The sequence below is a fragment of the Taeniopygia guttata genome, chromosome 29 (genome assembly GCF_048771995.1).
Source record: "Taeniopygia guttata chromosome 29, bTaeGut7.mat, whole genome shotgun sequence".
Lineage (NCBI taxonomy): Eukaryota > Metazoa > Chordata > Aves > Passeriformes > Estrildidae > Taeniopygia > Taeniopygia guttata.
The window spans coordinates 4,223,142-4,243,486 of NC_133054.1; the positions used below are offsets into that span (position 1 = coordinate 4,223,142).

Sequence of the window (20,345 nt, forward strand, 5' to 3'; positions counted from 1 at the left end):
TGGGGGGTCCCTGTTGCCCCCACCCCAAAAGGAGCTGGGACTGGGTTTTGGGGGGGTCCCCGCTGCTCCCACCCCAAAAAGAGCTGGGATTAGAGGGGGTTCCCCATTGCTCCCACCCCAAAAAGAGCTGGGACTGGGTTTTGGGGGGTTCCCACTGTTCCCAACCCTAAAAGAGCTGGCACTGGGTTTTGGGGGGGTCCCCGCTGCCCCCACCCCAAAAGGAACCAAAAAGGAACTAAAAAGCAATTAAACCTAAAGGATTAGGGGGGGTTCCCCATTGTTCCCACCCCTTAAAGACCCGGTACCGGGGCTTGGGCACTCTCTGATCCTCCCGCCGTTAACGGAGCCGGTACCGGGGCTTGCGGGATCGGTGATGTTCCCGCCGTTAAAGGAGCCGGTACCGGAGGCTGGGGGTGCGTTTTCCCCGCTGTTCCCGCCGTTAAAGGAACCACTATGGACGGGCGGAAGGCTCGGTGATGCTGCCGCCGTTAAAAGAGCCGGTACCGGAGGCGCAGCGCGCGCTGGCCGGTACCGGGGCGCAGCAAAAGCGAACGTGGCGTCACGGACAGGATTCGAACCTGTGCGGGGAAACCCCATTGGATTTCGAGTCCAACGCCTTAACCACTCGGCCACCGTGACTCTCGCGCCTCCGTGCGGACCGCCGCGCTCCGCATAGACCGGGCCCGCCGCCGCTGCCGGCCCCGCCCCGCCCGGGGCTCGGGGCTCGGTGCTCGGTGCTCAATGCCCGGTTTGGTGCTCAATGCCCGGTGCTCAATGCCCCGTGCTCAGTGCCCGGTTTGGTGCTCAGTGTCCGGTGCTCGCTGCCCGGTGCTCGCTGCCCGGTGCCCGGCTTGGTGCTCAATGCCCGGTGCTCGGTGCCCGGTGCCCGGCTTGGTGCTCAGTGCCCGGTACTCGGAGCCCGGTGCTCGGTGCTCAATGCCCGGTGCTCAGTGCTCGGTGCTCAATGCCCGGTGCTCGGTGCCCGGTGCCCGGCTTGGTGCTCAGTGCCCGGTACTCGGAGCCCGGTGCTCGGTGCCGTTCCGGGGCTCCCTCCGGTGCTCATCCCTTCCCACCCCCTGCCCTGCCCAGGGACGCCCTCCCCCATCCCGGGGCTGCTCCAAACCCGGTCCAACCGGGCCTGGAGCACGCGCAGGGCTGTCCCGGGAAATCCATTCCAACCCTTCCCAGGGCGGAATTCCCTCCCAGTGTCCCGTCCGAACCCAATCTCCCGTCACTGGAACCCATTTCTCCTTGTCGTGCCTCTCTTGTCGCACTTGCGGGCGGCGGGGCCGGGAACGGCGCCCGGGACCGGGAACGGCACCCGGGGGCAGCGGGACCAGCAACGGGCGGTGGAGCGGGGGCTCGGGGCCGGGAACAGCGCCCGGGACCGGGAACAGCGCCCGGGGGACAGCGGGACCAGCAACGGGCGGTGGAGCGGGGGCTCGGGACCGGGAACAGCGCCCGGGGGACAGCGGGAACGGCGGGAACGGGACCAGCAGGAGGCGGTGACGGGCGCAGCGCGAGCCGGTGGCGGGCGGTAGAACGGGGGCGGCGGGGCCGGGAATAACGATCGGGGTTGGGAACAACGATCGGGGGTGGCGGTGCGGGAGAGGGATCAGCGACCGGGACCGGCAACACTGGGCGGGAACGGGACCAGCGAGCGGGACCGGCAACACCGGGCGGGAGGCGGCAGTGCCGGAGCGGCACCGCCAGGGGGCGGCAGCGGGGGCGGCGGGAGCGGCAGTGCGGGGACGGGAGGGCAGCAAGGGGGGCGGCGGGGATGTAACAGCGAGCGGGAACGGGGACAGCGACCGGGAACGGGGACAGCGACTGGGAACGGGGACAGCGAACGGGAACGGGGACAGCGAACGGGAACGGGGACAGCGACCGGGAGCGGGGACAGCGAACGGGAACGGGGACAGCGAGCGGCGGCGGGCGCGGCAGTGGCGGCGCGGCGCCGGCAGGGGGCGGCAGTGGCGGGCGGAGGCGGCGGCGCGGCCCGGCCCGCTCAAGATGGCGGTGCGGAAGAAGGACGGCGGCCCCAACGTCAAGTACTACGAGGCCTCGGACACCGTCAGCCAGTTCGACAACGTGCGGCTGTGGCTCGGCAAGAACTACAAGAAGGTAGGTCCGCCGGACCGCGGGGCCGCCGCTGCCCTCAGCCCCGCCGGGCCCGGCCTGTCACGGCGCCGCCGTCGCCATCGCGCCCCCCCCACCCCGCCCCGCTCCCCTCAGCGGCCCCGGCGGCCGCGCTGAGCCCCGGGCCCGCAGTACATCCAGGCCGAGCCCCCCACCAACAAGTCGCTGTCGAGCCTGGTGGTGCAGCTGCTGCAGTTCCAGGAGGAGGTGTTCGGGAAGCACGTCAGCAACGCGCCCCTCACCAAGCTGCCGGTGAGAGCCGCGGGGGACGCGGGGACACCGCGGCCGGGACGTGCGGGGGACGCGCGGGGACCGGGGACCGGGCTCAGGGCACGGACGGTGCCCCGGAGCTGCGGGGATGGAGCCGCGTGGTCCCCGGGGTGAGCTGGGGAAGAGCCCCGAGGAGCGGGGGACAAAGGCCAGGTTGGGGAGAGAGCCTCAGAAATGTGGGGACAGCGTCCCTCAGAGCCGGGGACATGGCCCTGGTGGGCAGGGACAGGGCTCTGAGCAGGGACAGAGCCCAAAGCCTCAGGGACAGCACCCCAGAATCCCAGCGACAGAGCCCAAAGCCTCAGGGACAGCACCCCAAAATTCCAGGGACAGAGCCCAAAGACCTGGGGACAGCACCCCAGAATCCCAGGGACAGAGCCCAAAGCCTCAGGGACAGCACCCCAAAATCCCAGGGACAGAGCCCAAAGACCTGGGGACAGCACCCCAAAATTCCAGGGACAGAGCCCCAGTGATCTGGGGACCCCAGGGATTTGGGGACCCCAGTGATTTGGGGACCCCGGGGATTTGGGGACCCCAGGGATTTTTTTGACCCAGATGAGCAGGGATAGTGCCCTAAAGGCCTGGGGACAGACCCCAGTGACCCTGGGACGAGGCCCCAGTGACCCACGGGCAGCACCCCAAAAACCTGGGGACAAAGCTGAGTGGGAACGGGGCCCCAAAAAAGGCCCCAGAGAACAGGAGACAAGGCTCTGAGTGGGGACAGCACCCCAATACCCAGGGACAGCATCTGAGTACTCAGGAACAGAACCCCATACTTGGGGACAGCACCCAGGGACAGGGTCGCAGTGAGGTGGGGACAAGGCCTGAATGGGGACAGCATCCCAAAAAAGCAGAACCAGCACCCCAAACCTTGGGGCAGAGCCCCAGTGAAAAGGGGACAAGGACAATGATGACCAGGGACAGGGTCCTGAGCAGGGACAGTGCCCCAGAGACAGGGGACAGCCCTGGGGCTGTGTCCCCAGTGTCCCCAAAGACCTGGGGACAGAGCTCTGAGCAGGGACAGCACCCCAATACCTGGGGACAGTGAACTGGGGACACGGCCCTGAGCAGGGACAGCACCCAAAGCCTCAGGGACATGGCCCTGGTGACACCGTTCAGCATTTGGTGGCTCGGGGACAGCAGCTGACCATGGACAGCGGCTGGTGACAGTGCCCTGGTCAGGGACATGGCCTGGAGTGCTGGGGACAGTGCCGGGGACACCGTTGTCCCCAAGGGCCAGGGGACAGTGTCCCCACATAGGGACAGAGCATGGCAGGGACAGCGCCCTGCCAGGAGCAGTGTCCTAAAAGGGGACACCCCAAATCTGAGACAGGGCCTCAGCCAGGGAACACTGCCCCAGGGACCCCAGGACAGCCCCAAAGGACCAGGGGACACTGCCCCAGGGACCCCAGGACAGCCCCAAAGGACCAGGGGACACTGCCCCAGGGACCCCAGGACAGCCCCAAAGGACCAGGGGACACTGCCCCAGGGTCCCCAGGACAGCCCCAAAGGACCTGGGGACAGTGACCTCACACAGGGACGTGTCCCCGAGTGGGACAGTGCTCCAACACTGCAGGGACCCCATCCCAGAGCCCAAGGAGGTGGCACCTGGGACAGGGGATGGGACCCCGACAAGGGGATGTCACCCTCACAAAGGGAGGTCACCCAGTCAAGGGGATGTCACTCAGACTTAAGGATGTCACCTTCACAAAGGGATGTCACTCAGACAAGGCAATGTCACCCCAACAAGGGGATGGCACCTCAACATGAGGATGTCACCCAGTCAAGGGGATGTCACTCAGACATGGGGATGTCACCCAAATGTGGGCATGGCACCCAGACAAGGGGATGTCACCCACAAAGGGATGTCACCAGACTTGGGGATGTCACCCCAACATGGGGATGTCACCCTCACAAAGGGATGGCACCCCATGAGGGGATGTCACCCCACCAGGGGAATGTCACCCAGACAAGGGGCTGTCACCCCGAGGAGGAGCTGTCCCCCAGCAGGGCGCTGTCCCTGTGCCCCTGACCCCTCTCCCGTTGCAGATCAAATGCTTCCTGGATTTCAAGGCGGGGGGAGCCCTGTGCCACATCCTGGCAGCCGCCTATAAATTCAAGAGCGACCAAGGATGGTGAGCACCCACCGGGGTGGGGGTCCTGAGGGGTCCTGGGTGGGGGGCAGGGTGGGGGTCCCCTCCAGGGGTGGCTTTGGCTGGGGGTTCCCAGGGTGGGGCGGTGGTGGGGCTGTCACCCGCAGAGCAAACGGGCGCTGGGACGTGTCCCCCTCCGTCACTGTGGACCCTGATGGGGTCCAGGCACGTGCCCCGCTCCCCCCCTCCCCAAATTTCGGGTGCTGACGAGGAGACCTGAGCTGTGGCTTTCATGAGAGTCGCTCTTTTCTTCCAATAAGGCGGCGTTTCGATTTCCAGAATCCCTCGCGCATGGACCGCAACGTGGAGATGTTCATGACCATCGAGAAATCCCTGGTGCAGGTAAGAGCCCACGGCCCCCACCCCCGGGACCCCCACCCCACCAGTGTCCCCCCACTCCTCACAGAGCTCACCCCTCTGCTCTCTTCCCCCCTTCCTCCCCAGAACAACTGCCTGGCTCGGCCCAACATCTTCCTGCACCAGGAGATCGAGCCCAAGCTGCTGGGGAAGCTCAAGGACATCGTCAAGAGGCACCAGGTGGGTGGCAGTGCCAGGGCGGGGGGCACAGGGGGTGCTCATCCCCCCTTCACCCCGATACTGACCCTGGGTCCGTCCCCTGGCTGGCACAGGGCACCGTGACCGAGGACAAGAGCAACGCCTCGCACATCGTCTGCCCCGTGCCCGGGAACCTGGAGGAGGGTGGGTGCACGAGGGGCATTTGGGGGTCACAGGCAGATTTTGGGGGGCAGAGGAAGGTGGGTGCTGGAGGGGAATTTGGGGGTCACAGGAGGATTTTGGGGGGCAGAGGAAGGTGGGTGCTGGAGGGGAATTTGGGGGTCACAGGCGGATTTGGGGGGGCAGAGGAAGGGGGGTGCAGGAGGGGAATTTGGGGGTCACGGGGGGCAGGGGAAGGTGGGTGCAGGAGGGGAATTTGGGGGTCACGGGGGGTTCTGGGAGGGCAGGGGAAGGTGGGTGCAGAGGGGAATTTGGGGGTCACGGGGGGCAGGGGAAGGTGGGTGCTGGAGGGGGTTTTTGGGGGTCACAGGGGGCTCTGGGGGGCAGAGGAAGGTGGGTGCAGGAGGGGAATTTGGGTGGTCACAATGGGCTCCATTGTGAGCAGAGGAAGGTGGGTACTGGAGGGGAATTTTGGGGGTCACAGGGGGCTCTGGGGGGCAGAGGAAGGTGGGTGCAGAGGGGAATTTGGGGGTCATGGGGGGCAGGGGAAGGTGGGTGCAGAGGGGAATTTGGGGGGGGGTCACGGGGGGCAGGGGAAGGTGGGTGCTGGAGGGGGTTTTTGGGGGTCACAGAGGGCTCGGAGGGCAGAGGAAGGTGGGTGCAGAGGGGAATTTGGGGGTCATGGGGGGGCAGGGGAAGGTGGGTGCTGGAGGAGAATTTGGGGGTCACAGGGGGCTCTGGGGGGCAGAAGAAGGTGGGTGCAGAGGGGAATTTGGGGGTCCCGGGGGGCAGGGGGAGGTGGGTGCAGAGGGGAATTTGGGGGTCCCGGGGGGCTGGAGGGTCCGTGCTCAGCCCGCCCCCGCTGTGTCCCGCAGAGGAATGGGTCCGGCCCGTCATGAAGCGCGACAAGCAGGTGCTGCTGCACTGGGGGTACTACCCCGACAGGTGAGGGGGGGATGAGGATTTCGGGGACCCCCTGTCCCCCCCCAGATTGCTGTGGGGACCACTTTGACCCTACCTGTCCCCCTCTTCCCCCAGCTATGACACCTGGATCCCGGCCAGCGAGATCGAGGCGTCCGTGGAGGATCCCCCGACACCGGAGAAGCCCCGGAAGGTACCGGGGGTTCCCCCAGGTTTGGGGGGCAGCTGGAGCCCCCCTCCCTGGCCTGAGCCAGCCCCTCCCCTGGCCGGCAGGTCCACGCCAAGTGGATCCTGGACACGGACACCTTCAACGAGTGGATGAACGAGGAGGACTACGAGGTGACGGACGAGAAGAGCCCCGTCACCCGCAGGAAGAAGATCTCGGCCAAGACGCTGACAGACGAGGTCAGAGCCAGCTCAGAGCCCCTCGGGGAGGGGTCCTGGGGGTCTCACCCTGCTCAGCTGGACCCCCACGGTGCCCCCCAGGTGAACAGCCCCGACTCGGACCGGCGGGACAAGAAGGGGGGCAACTACAAGAAGAGGAAGCGCTCGCCCTCGCCCTCGCCCACCCCCGAGGCCAAGAAGAAGAACGCGAAGAAGGGGTGAGCTGGGGGGCTTTTGGGGGCTCTGGGGGTGGGGGAGTTCAGCCCTGGGGGTCGGTGGTGATGGGGGGTCTCTCCCTTGGCAGACCCTCTACCCCCTATAACAAATCCAAGCGTGGGCACCGCGAGGAGGAGCAGGAGGACCTGACCAAGGACATGGACGAGCCCTCACCCGTCCCCAACGTGGAGGAGGTCACTCTGCCCAAAACAGGTCAGGGTGGGGGGCAGCAGCCACGCCCTGGGGTCCCCACAGTGTGGGAGGGGTCCCCGGGGCTCTCAGCTCCACGTTTCCCCCCACAGTCAACACCAAGAAGGACTCGGAGTCGGCGCCCGTCAAGGGGGGCACCATGACGGACCTGGGTGAGTCTGAGGAGCTGCAGCAGAGCCCCGGGACCCCCGGGGCACCCGGCAGTGCCCAAACCCACCCCTGTCCTCCCTTCCAGATGAGCAGGAAGATGAGAGCATGGAGACAGCTGGCAAGGTGAGCCCGGGGAAGGTGTTCCCAGCACGGGGGGCACCGCAGCTCGGTGATCACCCGGTTCTCTCTCATTCCTTGTCCCTCTTTTGGGTACAAAACCACTCTTTTCTGCCCTTCCCCTCCCGCCTGGGGCTGCAGCCGGGGCCCTTGGTCTCATCCTGCTGTGGGTGAGGATGATGAAGGGCGCTGAAAGGGGGTCCCTTTGCCCATGGGGTGCTGCTCTGTGGGGCAGGACGAGGAGGAGAACGGCGCCGGCAGCAAAGGGGAGCAGGCCAAGAACCCCGACCTGCACGAGGACAACGTGACCGAGCAGACCCACCACATCATCATCCCCAGCTACGCCGCCTGGTTCGACTACAACAGGTACAGCTGGGGGGTCCCGAGCTGCCTTCATCCCCTGAGGATGAGGAGGCTGCCCCAGAGCCCTCCCCGAGCCTCTCCTCCCGCAGCGTCCACGCCATCGAGCGCCGCGCCCTGCCCGAGTTCTTCAACGGCAAAAACAAATCCAAGACCCCCGAAATGTGAGGCCAAACCCCCTCTCCCCGCCTGCCCGCAGCCCCCCGGGGCCGTGCCCGGTGCTGAGCCCCCCATGCCGTGCCCCCGCAGCTACCTGGCCTACCGGAACTTCATGATCGACACGTACCGGCTGAACCCGCAGGAGTACCTGACCTCCACGGCCTGCCGGCGCAACCTGGCCGGGGACGTCTGTGCCATCATGCGGTGGGTGCGGCTGCGGGCTGGGGGCACCCCGGTGCTGACAGGGGTGGGGTGTTCTGGTGTCTGGGGGTTGGTTTGGCACCCCAATCCTGGCAGGGGTGCGGTGCTCCTGGTGCCTGGGGGTTGGTTTTGGTACCTGCCTGCTGCCAGGGGTCTGTTGATCACCCCAGTCCTGCCAGGGTTCTGGTGCTCCTGGTTTTTAGGGTTTGGTTTGGTACCCACATGATGCCACGGTTGTGGTGATCCTGGTGTTTGGGGGTTGGTTTGGCACCCCAATCCTGACAGGGGGCTGGTGCTGGTGGGGTTGGGGGTCAACGTGGCACCTGAGTGCTGGCAGAGGGTCACTGTGGCACCCTGCTGAGTGGTCAGCGTGGCACCCCGGGGTGGGCAGAGGGTCACTGTGGCACCCTGCTGAGTGGTCAGTGTGGCACCCCGGGGTGGGCAGAGGGTCACTGTGGCACCCTGCTGAGTGGTCAGCGTGGCACCCTGGTGCTACTGGAGGGTCAGTGTGGCACCCCACAGTTGGTGGGGGTCAGCGTGGCACCCCGGGTGTGACAGGGTTCCAGTGCCACTGGGGCAGGGGGATCGTTTTGGCACCATGGGGGTGGCAGGAGTCTAGTGCCAATGGCACTGGGGGGGTCCACAGCAGAGGCGTGGCACCCTGGCACTGGTGGGTGTCCAGTACTGGTGGCACAGGGTGGTCAGTGTCACCCTGGCACTGGTGGGTGTCCAATACCAGTGGAACACTGTGGTCAGTGTCACCCTGGCACTGGTGGGTGTCCAGTACTGGTGGCACAGGGTGCTCAGTGTCACCCTGGCACTGGTGGCTGCCCAGTGCTGTGGCACAGGACTGGTCAGTGTCACCCTGGCGCTGGTGGCTGCCCAGTGCCATGGCACAGGACCGGTCAGTGTCACCCTGGCGCTGGTGGCTGCCCAGTGCCGTGGCACAGGACCGATCAGTGTCACCCTGGCGCTGGTGGGTGTTCAATACCAGTGGAACAGGACTGGTCAGTGTCACCCTGGCACTGGTGGGTGTCCAATACCAGTGGAACACTGTGGTCAGTGTCACCCTGGCACTGGTGGGTGTTGAGTGCCATGGCACAGGGTGGTCAGTGTCACCCTGGCACTGGTGGGTGTCCAATACCAGTGGCACAGGACTGGTCAGTGTCACCCTGGCGCTGGTGGCTGTTGAGTGCCATGGCACAGGACTGGTCAGTGTCACCCTGGCGCTGGTGGCTGCCCAGTGCTGTGGCACAGGACTGGTCAGTGTCACCCTGGCGCTGGTGGGTGTTCAATACCTGTGGAACAGGGTGGTCAGTGTCACCCTGGCGCTGGTGGCTGCCCAGTGCCATGGCACAGGACCGGTCAGTGTCACACCATGCCACCCCGGCTCTCCGCAGGGTCCACGCCTTCCTGGAGCAGTGGGGCCTCATCAATTACCAGGTGGACGCCGAGAGCCGCCCCACGCCCATGGGCCCCCCGCCCACCTCCCACTTCCACGTGCTGGCCGACACCCCCTCGGGGCTGGTGCCCCTGCAGCCCAAAACGCCGCAGGTGGGTGCCGGGGGCGGCCGCCCCGCCCAGCCGCGACCCCCCCCTGCCGCCCCCCGGTCCCGGTGGGGCGGGGGGTGGGGGATGCACAGCTTCGATCCGTGCCTCAGGGCCGGCAGAGCGACGGCGACGCCAAGACGGGCCGCAAGAGCAAAGAGATGGAGGAGCTGGGCAGCGAGACGGTGAAGGGCAAGCCGGAGCTGGTAGGCGGCTCCTTGGGGGTCCGTGCCCCCCGCCGCTGGCCGAGGAAGGCTCCTTCCCTCCTCCCCATCGCATGCCGCCCTGCCCCGGGGAGCAGGGACGCGGGGGGTCGCCGTGATGGGGTCGCCGTGATGGGGACTGTGATGGGGTCGCCGTGATGGGGTCACCGTGATGGGGACTGTGATGGGGACACTGTGATGGGGACACTGTGATGGGGACTATGATGGGGTCGCCGTGATGGGGACGCCGTGATGGGGTCGCCGTGATGGGGACTATAATGGGGTCGCCGTGATGGGGACCGTGATGGGGACCCCGTGATGGGGACGCTGTGATGGGGTCACCGTGATGGGGACGCTGTGATGGGGACGCTGTGATGGGGACTATGATGGGGTCGCCGTGATGGGGACACTGTGATGGACCTCATGATGGGGACCCCATGATGGGGACTGTGATGGGGACACTGTGATGAACCTCGTGATGGGGACCCCATGACGGGGACCGTGATGGACCCCGTGATGGGGACACAGTGATGGGGACCGTGATGGGGTCACCGTGATGGACCTTGTGATGGGGACCCCATGATGGGGACGCCGTGATTGGGACCGTGATGGGGACCATGATGGGAACCGTGATGGGGACGCCGTGATGGGGACCATGATGGGGACCCCATGATGGGGACGCTGTGATGGGGACGGTGATGGGGACGCCGTGATGGGGACCCCGTGATGGCGACACTGTGATGGGGACACGGTGATGGGGACGCCGTGATGGGGATGCCGTGATGGGAACGCCGTGACGGGGACGCCGTGATGGGGACGCCGTGACACGAAGGACAGCGGGAGGAGCAGGGGACACGCCGATGTCCTGCCCCGTGGGCCCGGCCCAGCGTGTCCCCTCTCCCCCTGCAGCAGCCCACCTCGGCCTCGCAGCAGATGCTGAACTTCCCGGACAAGGGCAAGGAGAAGCCGGCGGACATGCAGAACTTCGGGCTCCGCACCGACATGTACACCAAGAAGAACGTCCCCTCCAAGGTGGGCACCCCCCGGGCCCCGCCCCGGCCCCCCGCCCGCCGCCCCTCACCCCCGATCTCCCCCCCAGAGCAAAGCCGCCGCCAGCGCCACGCGGGAGTGGACGGAGCAGGAGACGCTGCTGCTGCTGGAGGTGCGTGGGGACGGGGTGTGGGGACAGGGGTGTGGGGACAGGGGTGTGGGGACAAGGGAATGGGAACATGGGAATGGGGACAGTGATCTGGGGACAGGGGTGTGGGGACAGGGATGTGGGGACAAGGGATGTGGGGACCTGAGGAGACGTGGGGACAGCAGGGGATGTGGGGACAGCGACCTGGGGACAAGGGATATAGGGACAGGGATGTGGGGACAAGGGAAATGGGAACAGGGAAATGGGGACAGGGACGTGGGGACAACAGGGGATGTGGGGACAGGGATGTGGGGACAGGGGACATGGGAACACGGGAATGGGGACAGGGGATGGGACAGGGGATGTGAGGACAGGGGATGGGACAGGGGATGTGGGACAGGGGATGTGGGACAGGGGATGGGACAGTGATGTGGGACAGGGATGTGGGACAGTGATGTGGGGACAGGGGATGTGGGACAGGGGATGGGACAGGGGATGTGGGGACAGGGCTGCCAGCCCCCGCTGACCCCTGTCACCCCGCCCAGGCCCTGGAGATGTACAAGGACGACTGGAACAAGGTGTCGGAGCACGTGGGCAGCCGCACGCAGGACGAGTGCATCCTGCACTTCCTGCGCCTGCCCATCGAGGATCCCTACCTGGAGGACTCGGAGGCCTCGCTGGGGCCCCTGGCCTACCAGCCCATCCCCTTCAGCCAGTCGGGCAACCCCGTCATGAGCACCGTGGCCTTCCTGGCCTCCGTGGTGGATCCACGCGTGGCCTCGGCCGCCGCCAAGTCGGCTCTGGGTGAGCAGGGGTGGGCATGAGGCTGGGGGGGATGGGGGAGAGGGGATGGGGAGATGGAATTGGGGATGGGGGAGAGGGGGTGGGGATGGGGGAGAGGGAATTTGGGATGGGGGAGAGGGAATTTGGGATGGGGGAGAGGGGATGGGGATGGGGATGGGGGGACGGGGAGAGGGGCTGGGGATGGGATGAACCCTCCAGAACATTCTGTAGCCAGCCAGGACCAGCTGGGCCGAGCCCCCCACGGGGTGTGCGGGGCCGGGGGGACGCAGGGTGGGCTCCGAGGGGCTCCTGCTGAGGAACTGTGCCCGCAGAGGAATTCTCCAAGATGAAGGAGGAGGTGCCCACGGCGCTGGTGGAAGCCCACGTGCGCAAGGTGGAGGAGGCGGCCAAGGTGACGGGCAAGGCCGACCCTGCCTTCGGGCTGGAGAGCAGCGGCATCGCCGGCACCGCCTCGGACGAGCCCGAGCGCATCGGTCAGAGGGGTCAGAGGGGCTGGGGGGCTCTGGGGGGCTCTGGGGGGCTCTGGGGGGCACGGCAGCGGGGTCTGAGCTGCGTTTGTGTCCCCCAGAGGAGAGCGGGGCGGAGGAGGCGCGGGCAGAGGCGCAGCCGGCCGAGGAGAAGAAGGAGGCGAAGGTAAAACGGGGTCCGGGGGTCTGGGGGGGACAAACGGGGTGGGATTCGGGTGCCCATGGGGGTGGTTCTTCCCCAGGAGCCCCGGGATGGCACTGCCGAGGAGGAGGCCAAGGAGAAGGCCGGAGACACCCCCAAGAAGGAGGAGGAGAAGGGGAAGGAGGTGGAGGGCGAGAAGGAGCCCGACAAGGGTGACGGTGACAGCGCAGGTGAGGGGGGCGCGGCGGGGCTGGGGGCACGCTGAGCCCCCCAGGCACTGCTGACACGGCCCCACCTGCCCGCAGGGGAGCCCGAGAAGGACAAGGAGGTGAAGGAGGGGCCGGACGAGGCGCCCAAGGAGCTGCCGGAGCCCGAGGCCGAGCGCAAGGCCAAGGTGGAGCGCGACATCGGCGAGGGGAACCTGTCCACGGCCGCCGCCGCCGCGCTGGCCGCCGCCGCCGTCAAGGCCAAGGTGAGCTGGGGCGAGGGGCTGGGCTGGAGCAGGTGAGGACACTCCAGGTGTGATCTCTGACCCCCAGCCGGGGCTCAGGGGTGGGCTGGAGCAGGTGGGGACACTCCAGGTGTGATGTCTGAGCCCTGACCACCGTGAGGTTGGGGCTGGAGCAGGTGGGGATGCTCCAGGTGTGATTTCTGACCCCCGGCTGGGGCTCGGGGCTGGGCTGGAGCAGGTGGGGATGCTCCAGGTGTGATCTCTGACCCCCGCCCACCGTCCTGGCAGCACCTGGCGGCCGTGGAGGAGCGCAAGATCAAGTCCCTGGTGGCGCTGCTGGTGGAGACGCAGATGAAGAAGTTGGAGATCAAACTGCGGCACTTCGAGGAGCTGGAGACCATCATGGACCGCGAGCGCGAGGCCGTGAGTGTCCCGGGAGGGCGGCAGCCGCTCGTGCCCACCCCTGGGTGCTCGTGCCCACCCCTGGGTGCTCGTGCCCACCCCTGGGTGCCCCTCCGAGCCCTCCTCGGTGTCCCTGTGTCAGCGTTCGGGTTCACACATAATCACGGGACGTGATTCCGTGCAGTGCTTTCATTGAGAGCTCCGGGAGTCGGGGTACAAACCCAGATCTGACTCCGACACGGCTTTCGAGCTGATATAAAATAGAGTATTTTATACTCTATCCTTACATAACTTACACATTAATTATTAAACTTACATTGTTCTATTACCTATTGTATTTATCACGATAAAGTCATTGACATGAGTTTATCGTGATCTCCCTTAGGTCCACGACCACAGTTTCACATGATTTCTGATTCTTCTGATTCACATTCTTTCTGATTCACATGATTTCACATTCTTTCTGATTCACATGATTTCCCATTCTTTCTGATTAGACAGTAATTATATTTAATTACTAAACAATCGTCACATCTAACAGTTATATCAATCACGTACTAGCCACATAGTGCAGTACTAGTTCCCATCTGCTAAAGGTATTTATTTTCCCAGGGCCTGCTAAGCTTGTTTTGCTGTTAAACCATGATTTAAACCCCTTTTTGCTGTCTCCTGCAGCTGGAATACCAGCGGCAGCAGCTGCTGGCCGACCGCCAGGCCTTCCACATGGAGCAGCTCAAGTACGCGGAGATGCGGGCGCGGCAGCAGCACTTCCAGCACCTGCAGCAGCAGCAGCAGCAGCAGCAGCCCCCGCTGCCCCCCGGGGCACAGCCCCTGCCCGCCGCCGCCCCCCTGGCCCCCGCCGCCCACCCGCTGCCCGAGCCCCCGGGGCAGCCCCTGCCCGGCGCGCCCCCGCCGCCCCCGGGAGCCCCGGCGGTCCCGCACGGTCAGTGGGGGGCTGGGGGGCTCGGGGGGGCTGGGGGGGCTCGGGGGTGCCCGCGGGGTCTGTGGGGGGTGGTGGCCAAAGGGTTTGGGGGTGGGGGTCTCGGTGGTGCTGTTCCCGGTGCTCAGTGAGGGGGGTCTCGGTGTTGGGGTCTGTCACTGGTGCTCATTGAGAGGGGGTCTCGGTGTTGGGGTCTGTCCCCAGTGCTCAGTGAGGGAGGGTCTCGGTGTTGGGGTGAGGGGGGGTCTCAGTTTTGGGGTCTGTCCCCAGTGCTCATTGAGGGGGGCTCTCACAATGGGGTCTGTCCCCGGTGCTCAGGGTGAGGGGGGTTCTCGGTTTTGGGGTCTGTCCCCGGTGGTCACTGAGAGGGGGTCTCACAATGGGGTCTGTCACTGGTGCTCATTGAGGGGGGGTCTTGCTGTTGGGGTCTGCCACTGGTGCTCAGTGAGGGAGGGTCTCGGTTTTGGGGTGAGGGGGGGTCTCGGTTTTGGGGTCTGTCCCCGGTGCTCATTGAAGGGGGGTCTCGGTGTTGGGGTCTGTCCCTGGTGCTCAGGGTGAGGGGGGGTCTCACATTGGGGTCTGTCCCCGGTGCTCAGGGTGAGGGGGGGTCTCAGTGTTGGGGTCTCGGTGTTGGGGTCTGTCACTGGTGCTGTCCCTGCTGCCAAGGGCTGGGGTTATGGGCGGGGGTCTCACGGTGCTCTCCCCACACCGAGCGGTGCCCGGTTATGGGCGGGGGTCTCTCCTGTGTCTGCAGCCCCAATTCCAGGGGGTGCCCGGTTAGGGGTGGGGGGTCTCACGTTCCCTCCGCTCTCCCGCAGCCCCGGCGCCGTTCCCCGGGCAGCAGCCGCCGCCGCCGCCGCCCTCTCAGAGCCTGGCGGGGCCGCTCGGCGGCGGCAGCACCGGCAGCATCACCGGCAGCACCGGCAGCATCACCGGCAGCATCACCGGCAGCACCGGCAGCAGCAGCGGCAGCGCCCACCCCGCCGTGCCCGGTAATGCCGCCGTGCCCTTCGTGCCGCCCGTGCCCCCCGTGCCCCCCAGCATGGCTCAGCCCCCGTGCGACCCCTTCCCCGCGCCCCCGGCCCCGCTCCCGCCGCATGGGGCCCTGGCCAGCAGCATGCCGGGGGTGGGGGGGCTGCCCCCCAACTCCCACCCGGCCCCGCCGCCGCCGCCGGGGGGCTCGGCCGCCGCGCACAGCCCCGCCATCGTGGCCGCCGTGCAGGGAAACCTCCTTCCCAGCCTGGCAGGTGAGAAATTGGGGGGAATTCTGGTGATTTGGGGGGTGGGCGCATAGAGGGGAGGGGGCAGCAGCAGCGCGCTCGCCCGTGCCCCCCACACCCACACCCACACCCCGTTTTTTGTGTGTTTTCTCCCCACAGACCAAGGCCCCCCCATGCCGCCGGACCCCATCGCGCCCACCCCCAGCGCGGCCACCCCCGTGCCCCCCACCCAGTGAGCCCCGGCCCGGCACCGCCGCCCCCCGGCCCGACCCCTCCCGCCCCCACCATCACCCCCTCCCCTCCTCCTCCTCCTCCTCCTCCTCCTCCTCCTCCTCCTCCTCCCGCAGCTTTGGTATTTTTTTATGATTGTCCCAAATTTTATTATTTAAGTGTCGGTCTCCCGGGGGGGCCGGGCCGCTGCTCCCCCCGGTTATTTATGAGACAGCTCCGATCCCACCTGGCACACGGGCATTTCCCCCTCCCCAAAAAACCCCCCTCCACCTCCTTCCCCTCCTCTTCCTCCTCCTCTTCCTCCTCATCCCTTTTTTGGTTTGTTTGTTTTTTTTTTCTGTTGGTGTTTCTTTTTTTAAAAAACCAATAAAAACGAAAATTCCGAGTCCCCGGGGCGGGAAGAAGCGGCCTGGTGGCGCTGGGTCTGTCCGAGGGGGGTTTTGGGGGGACACACACACGAGGTGGGGGGCACAACGACCATTCCCAGAATTTATTTGGATTATTTGGATGCTGTGGAGCAATAATTTAGCCGGTGGGGCTGAAGTGGGGGGGCTTTGGGGGGCATTGGGGGTGTGGTGGCGGTGACAGGAAAATGAGGGAAAAAGGCACAAAATTGAGTGAGGAGGGGACAGAGAATGATTTTGGGGGGGGGGGACACACAATGATTTTGGGGAGGGGTCTTCAGCCGCTCAGCACCATCCGGACGAGCTCTGCGGAGAGAAAAGAGGAAATGGGGGGGTGAGGAGGGGTCTGCCGGCCCCCCACCCCAAAATCCCGGAGAGAGGCAGGAAAACCAAAAGTGAAAACGGCTGAAGAGCGCAGGGAGGAGCCGACAGCCCCGCTGGCACCGGGGGGCTCCTGCAGCCCCCTCCCCAAAACCAACCCTGGCACGCAGGGGGGGCTCCATGCAGAGGGGCATGCGGGGCTCGGGGGGCTGCACCAAGGGGGGGGCGAGAGCATCAACCAGGACCAGGCGGCCTTTTTTTTTTTTTAATTAAAAAAATATATATTTAAAAAAAAAAAAAAAAGACAGCAGGGCAGGAAGAAAAAAGAAAGAATGGAAAAAACCAAAAAAACCAAAAACTGGAAATAACTGAGGAGGGGGCGAGGGGGGGAGGCGTTACCCCTGCGGCGTCACCCTGACAAGATGTGTCGCACAAAGGCTGGGGGGAAGGAACGAGACGTGATGGTCAGGGAGGGGCGTGGGGCCGCGGGTGACCCCCCGGGACCCCCCCCGGGACCCCCGGGACCCCCAGGGACCCCCCCCGGGACCCCCGGGCCTCACCTTCGTAGTTGATGCAGCCGTTGCTGTCCTCGTGGCCGGCCACCAGCTGCTCCACCTCCTCCTCCGTCATCTTCTCACCTGCGGGACAGCCCTGCGTCACCCCGGGGGCTGGGGGGACACGCTGGGGGTCCCCGGGGGGCTGGGGGGACATTCTGGGGGTCCCTGGGGGGCTGGGGGGACATTCTGGGGGTCCCCGGGGGGCTGTGGGGACATGCTGGGGGTCCCTGGGGGGCTGGGGGGACACGCTGGGGGTCCCTGGGGGGCTGGGGGGACACTCCAGAGGTCCCCGGGGGGCTGGGGGGTCATCCCGGGGGTCTGGGGGGACACTTCAGAGGTCCCTGGGGGGCTGGGGGGACACTTTGGGGGGCTGAGGGGACACTCTGGGGATCCCCGGGGGGCTGGGGGGACATCCCGGGGGGCTGGGGGGACATTCTGGGGGTCCCCGGGGGGCTGGGGGAACACTCCAGAGGTCCCCGGGGGGCTGGGGGGACACTCTGGGAGCCTGGGGGGACATCCCGGGGGTCCCTGGGGGCTGGCAGAGGGGGGCTGGGGGCTGGCAGAGGGGGGCTGGGGGGTCTGGGGGCTGTCAGGGGGGTCTGGGACTGTCGGGGTGGGGCTGGGTGGGTCTGGGTGCTCACCCAGGGTGGGTCTGGGGGCTGTCAGGTTGGGTTTGGGGCTGTCAGGGTGGGTCAGGGTGGGTTTGGGGCTGTCAGGGTGGGTCTGGGGCTGTCAGGGTGGGTCAGGGTGGGTCTGGGGGCTGTCAGAGGGGTCTGGGGGCTGTCAGGGTGGGTCTGGGGGCTCACCCAGCGTGACCAGGACGTGGCGGATCTCGGCCCCCATGACGGTGCCGTTGCCCTCCTTGTCGAAGACCCTCAGCCCCTCCACGTAGTCCTCGAAGCAGCCCTGGTCCTTGTTCTTGGCGATGGTCTGCATCATGGGCAGGAACTGCTCGAAGCTCAGCGTCTTCACGTTCATCTCTGCGGCACAGCGGCGTCACCGGGGGGTTTGGGGGGTTTGGGGGGTTTTGGGGGGTGGGAAATGGGGGGACCCCCACCCAAAACTCACCATCGCTTTTGGGGTTGCCCAGCACCTTCATCACCTCGGCGTTGGTGGGGTTCTGGCCCAGCGCCCGCATCACGTCCCCGCACTGGCTGTACAGGATCTTCCCGTCCCCCGTGCGGTCAAAGAGCTGGAACGCCTCCTTGAACTCTGCCGGGCACCGGGACCGGTAAAGGGGGCACCGGGAGGGGGCACCGGGACCACCGGGATCGGTGAGGGACCACCGGGACCGGTGAGGGGGCACCGGGAGCTCGCCGGGACCGGTGAGGGGGCACCGGGGTCAGTGAGGGACCACCGGGACCACCGGGGTCGGTGAGGGACCACCGGGACCACCAGGATCGGTGAGGGACCACCGGGATCGGTGAGGGATCACCGGGAGCCCCCGGGCCAGTGAGGAACCTCCCGGGTCAGCACGGGGTCACCGGGAGCCCCCCGGGTCAATGTGGGACCACCGGGACCGCCCCGGGTCAGTTCTTGGGACCACCGGGAGCTCCCCTGGATCAGTGAGGGACCACCGGGACCGCCCCGGGTCAGTGCCGAGACCACCGGGACACTCCCTGTGTCAGCACCGGGACCACCGGAGTACCGGGACCATTCCAGGTCAGTTCTTGGGACCATCGGGACCTGCCCCGTGTCACCGGCACCGGGACCACCGGCACCGCCAGAGCACCGGGACCCCCGCGCCGCATCCCCGGGACCCCCCCCCCCCGCGGCCGCGGGTCGGGTTTCGCTCCCCGGTGGGATCCGGTTCCCGGTGGGATCCGGTTTCCCGGTGGATCCGGTTCCCGGTGGGATCCGGTTTCCCGGTGGATCCGGTTCCCGGTGGAACCCGACGCCAGCCGGGATGCAGGTCGGGCCCCCGCCCTCGGGGATGCTGCCGGTGCCCGCTGGATCGCGGAGGAGCCCGGCGGGTCCCGGGGCACCGGGAGGAGCCCGGGCGGGTCCCGGGGCACCGGGAGCGCACCGGAACCCGCGGCCCCGCCCCGCAGGAATGCGCGGCCGCGCGCGCCATGCCCAAATAAGGGCAAATTGGCCAAGAGGGGCCCGAACCCCCCCCGGTCCCGGTTCCCGTCCCGGTTCCCGGTCCCGGTTCCCGGTCCCGGTTCTCGTCCCGGTTCCCGTCCCGGTCCCGCACCCCCCATCCCCCGGTACGAACGGCCCCGCCCGGGCCGGACTTTGTCCCGGGAAAGGCCCCGCCCGAGGCCGCGCAGGAAGCACCGGGAGCGGCGGGGCCGGGCCGGGGGGGTCCCTTCGCCGTGCCCCGACTTTGGGGGGGCTCCGCTCCCGGTGCCCGGTGCCCGGTGCCCGGTGGCCGGTGCCGGTCACTCACCCGCGGTCTGCTCCTCCGAGAAGTCGCACTGCGGGGAGAGCGCGGCGGTCAGCGGGCACCGGGATGGGCACCGGGCGGGCACCGGGATGGGCACCGGGATGGGCACCGGCGGCGTCATCCCCCGCCGATGGAGCGGCCGCCCGCGCCCGGTGCCCGCCCGGTGCTCCCGGTGCCTCCCGGTGCGACCTCCCCCCGGTGCGGCCCCGGTCCCTCCGCCCGCGCATCCCCCGCGCCGCTCCCGGTCCCGGTGCTCCCGGTGCCCATCCCGGTGCCCATCCCGGTGCCCGCCCGGTGCTCCCGGTGCCTCCCGCCACAACCTCCCCCCGGTGCGACCCCCGCCCCGGTGCGACCCCCGCCCCGGCCCCTCCGCTCGCGCATCCCCCGCGCCGCTCCCGGTCCCGGTGCCCATCCCGGTGCCCATCCCGGTGCCCATCCCGGTGCCCATCCCGGTGCTCCCGGTGCCCACCATGGCGGCGGCCGCTCCCGTCCGTTCCTGCGCGTTCGGTCGTCACCGCGCGGCTGCGTCACGGCGGTAATGAGGGTGATTAATTATTCATGTGAGGGGGCGGGGCAAGTCGGGGACACGCCCCCTTTTCCCGCGGGGAAAGTTTTGGCTATAGAAGGACACGGAGCGGCCACCCCCCACCCACGGGTGACAGTCCCACCCCCCACAGGGACACCCCCATCCACGGGGGACACCCCAAACCGAGGGGACACCCCCACCCCCCACGGGGACACCCCCACCCCCCACGGGGACACCCCCACCCACGGGTGACAGCCCCACCCACGGGGACACCCCCACCCACCCACGGGGACACCCCAAACCGAGGGGGACACCCCCACCCCCCACGGGGACACCCCCACCCACGGGGGACACCCCCACCCCCCACGGGGACACCCCCCCACCCACGGGGGACACCCCCACCCACGGGGACACCCACGGGGGACACCCCAAGGACCACCCACCCCCACGGGGGACACCCGTGGGTGCGACAGGAGGGGACAGCGCCACCCACGAGGCCACGCGAGGCCACCACGGCCGTGTCCTCCGTGTTTTATTCGCGCGGGGGGACGGGGACAGCCCGGGGGTGGCAGCGGGGCGGGGGCGGCACGGCGGGGACAGCCCGGGGACACTCGGGGACACCCGGGGACACTCGGGGACACTCGGGG

General features: G+C 67.5%; 2 protein-coding genes and 1 non-coding gene across 6 annotated transcripts; 1 reads left to right on the top strand and 2 right to left on the bottom strand.

Moving 5' to 3' along the window:
* Window positions 1-557: 557 nt before the first annotated feature.
* On the bottom strand, window positions 558-639 carry TRNAS-CGA (transfer RNA serine (anticodon CGA)). Its single transcript has one exon. It is a non-coding gene; the product is annotated as a tRNA-Ser (tRNA).
* Window positions 640-1,915: 1,276 nt separating this feature from the next.
* Window positions 1,916-15,599, top strand: SMARCC2 (SWI/SNF related BAF chromatin remodeling complex subunit C2). Of its 2 annotated transcripts, none has more exons than XM_041711515.2 (29): window positions 1,916-2,124; window positions 2,272-2,391; window positions 4,459-4,544; window positions 4,823-4,904; window positions 5,007-5,099; window positions 5,192-5,261; window positions 6,113-6,182; window positions 6,276-6,351; window positions 6,432-6,563; window positions 6,645-6,760; window positions 6,847-6,971; window positions 7,061-7,120; window positions 7,204-7,241; window positions 7,471-7,601; window positions 7,688-7,759; window positions 7,845-7,958; window positions 9,356-9,509; window positions 9,617-9,709; window positions 10,616-10,738; window positions 10,806-10,868; window positions 11,390-11,648; window positions 11,960-12,121; window positions 12,217-12,281; window positions 12,358-12,487; window positions 12,563-12,729; window positions 12,997-13,131; window positions 13,786-14,053; window positions 14,869-15,297; window positions 15,430-15,599. In XM_041711515.2, exons 1-29 carry the CDS (start codon window positions 2,014-2,016, stop codon window positions 15,504-15,506), a joined length of 3,621 nt encoding a protein of 1,206 aa, XP_041567449.2. In that variant the 5' UTR covers window positions 1,916-2,013; the 3' UTR covers window positions 15,507-15,599. The 2 variants fall into 2 exon arrangements, with proteins under 2 accessions (XP_041567449.2, XP_072775824.1); XM_072919723.1 differs by having other exon boundaries at window positions 1,918-2,124; window positions 14,869-15,042; window positions 15,430-15,598.
* Window positions 15,600-15,625: 26 nt separating this feature from the next.
* MYL6 (myosin light chain 6) lies at window positions 15,626-19,771 on the bottom strand. 3 transcript variants are annotated; one of them, NM_001245625.1, is given in 7 exon segments: window positions 15,626-16,246; window positions 16,249-16,251; window positions 16,787-16,864; window positions 17,590-17,763; window positions 17,852-17,995; window positions 19,176-19,203; window positions 19,642-19,678. In NM_001245625.1, coding segments are annotated over 7 exon segments (486 nt in total). In that variant the 5' UTR covers window positions 19,645-19,678; the 3' UTR covers window positions 15,626-16,190.
* Between the last annotated feature and the right edge of the window lie 574 nt (window positions 19,772-20,345).

Coding starts and splice junctions, on each gene's coding strand:
- SMARCC2 (XM_041711515.2), top strand. CDS start 2,014: ATGGCGGTGCGGAAGAAGGACGGCGGCCCCAACGTCAAGTACTACGAG. Junction 7,959..9,355: donor GACGTCTGTGCCATCATGCG/GTGGGTGCGGCT, acceptor GGCTCTCCGCAG/GGTCCACGCCTTCCTGGAGC. Junction 14,054..14,868: donor AGCCCCGGCGGTCCCGCACG/GTCAGTGGGGGG, acceptor GCTCTCCCGCAG/CCCCGGCGCCGTTCCCCGGG.
- MYL6 (XM_041711482.2), bottom strand. Junction 17,764..17,851: donor GGGCAACCCCAAAAGCGATG/GTGAGTTTTGGG, acceptor GCTGTGCCGCAG/AGATGAACGTGAAGACGCTG. Junction 16,865..17,589: donor CCACGTCCTGGTCACGCTGG/GTGAGCCCCCAG, acceptor GCTGTCCCGCAG/GTGAGAAGATGACGGAGGAG.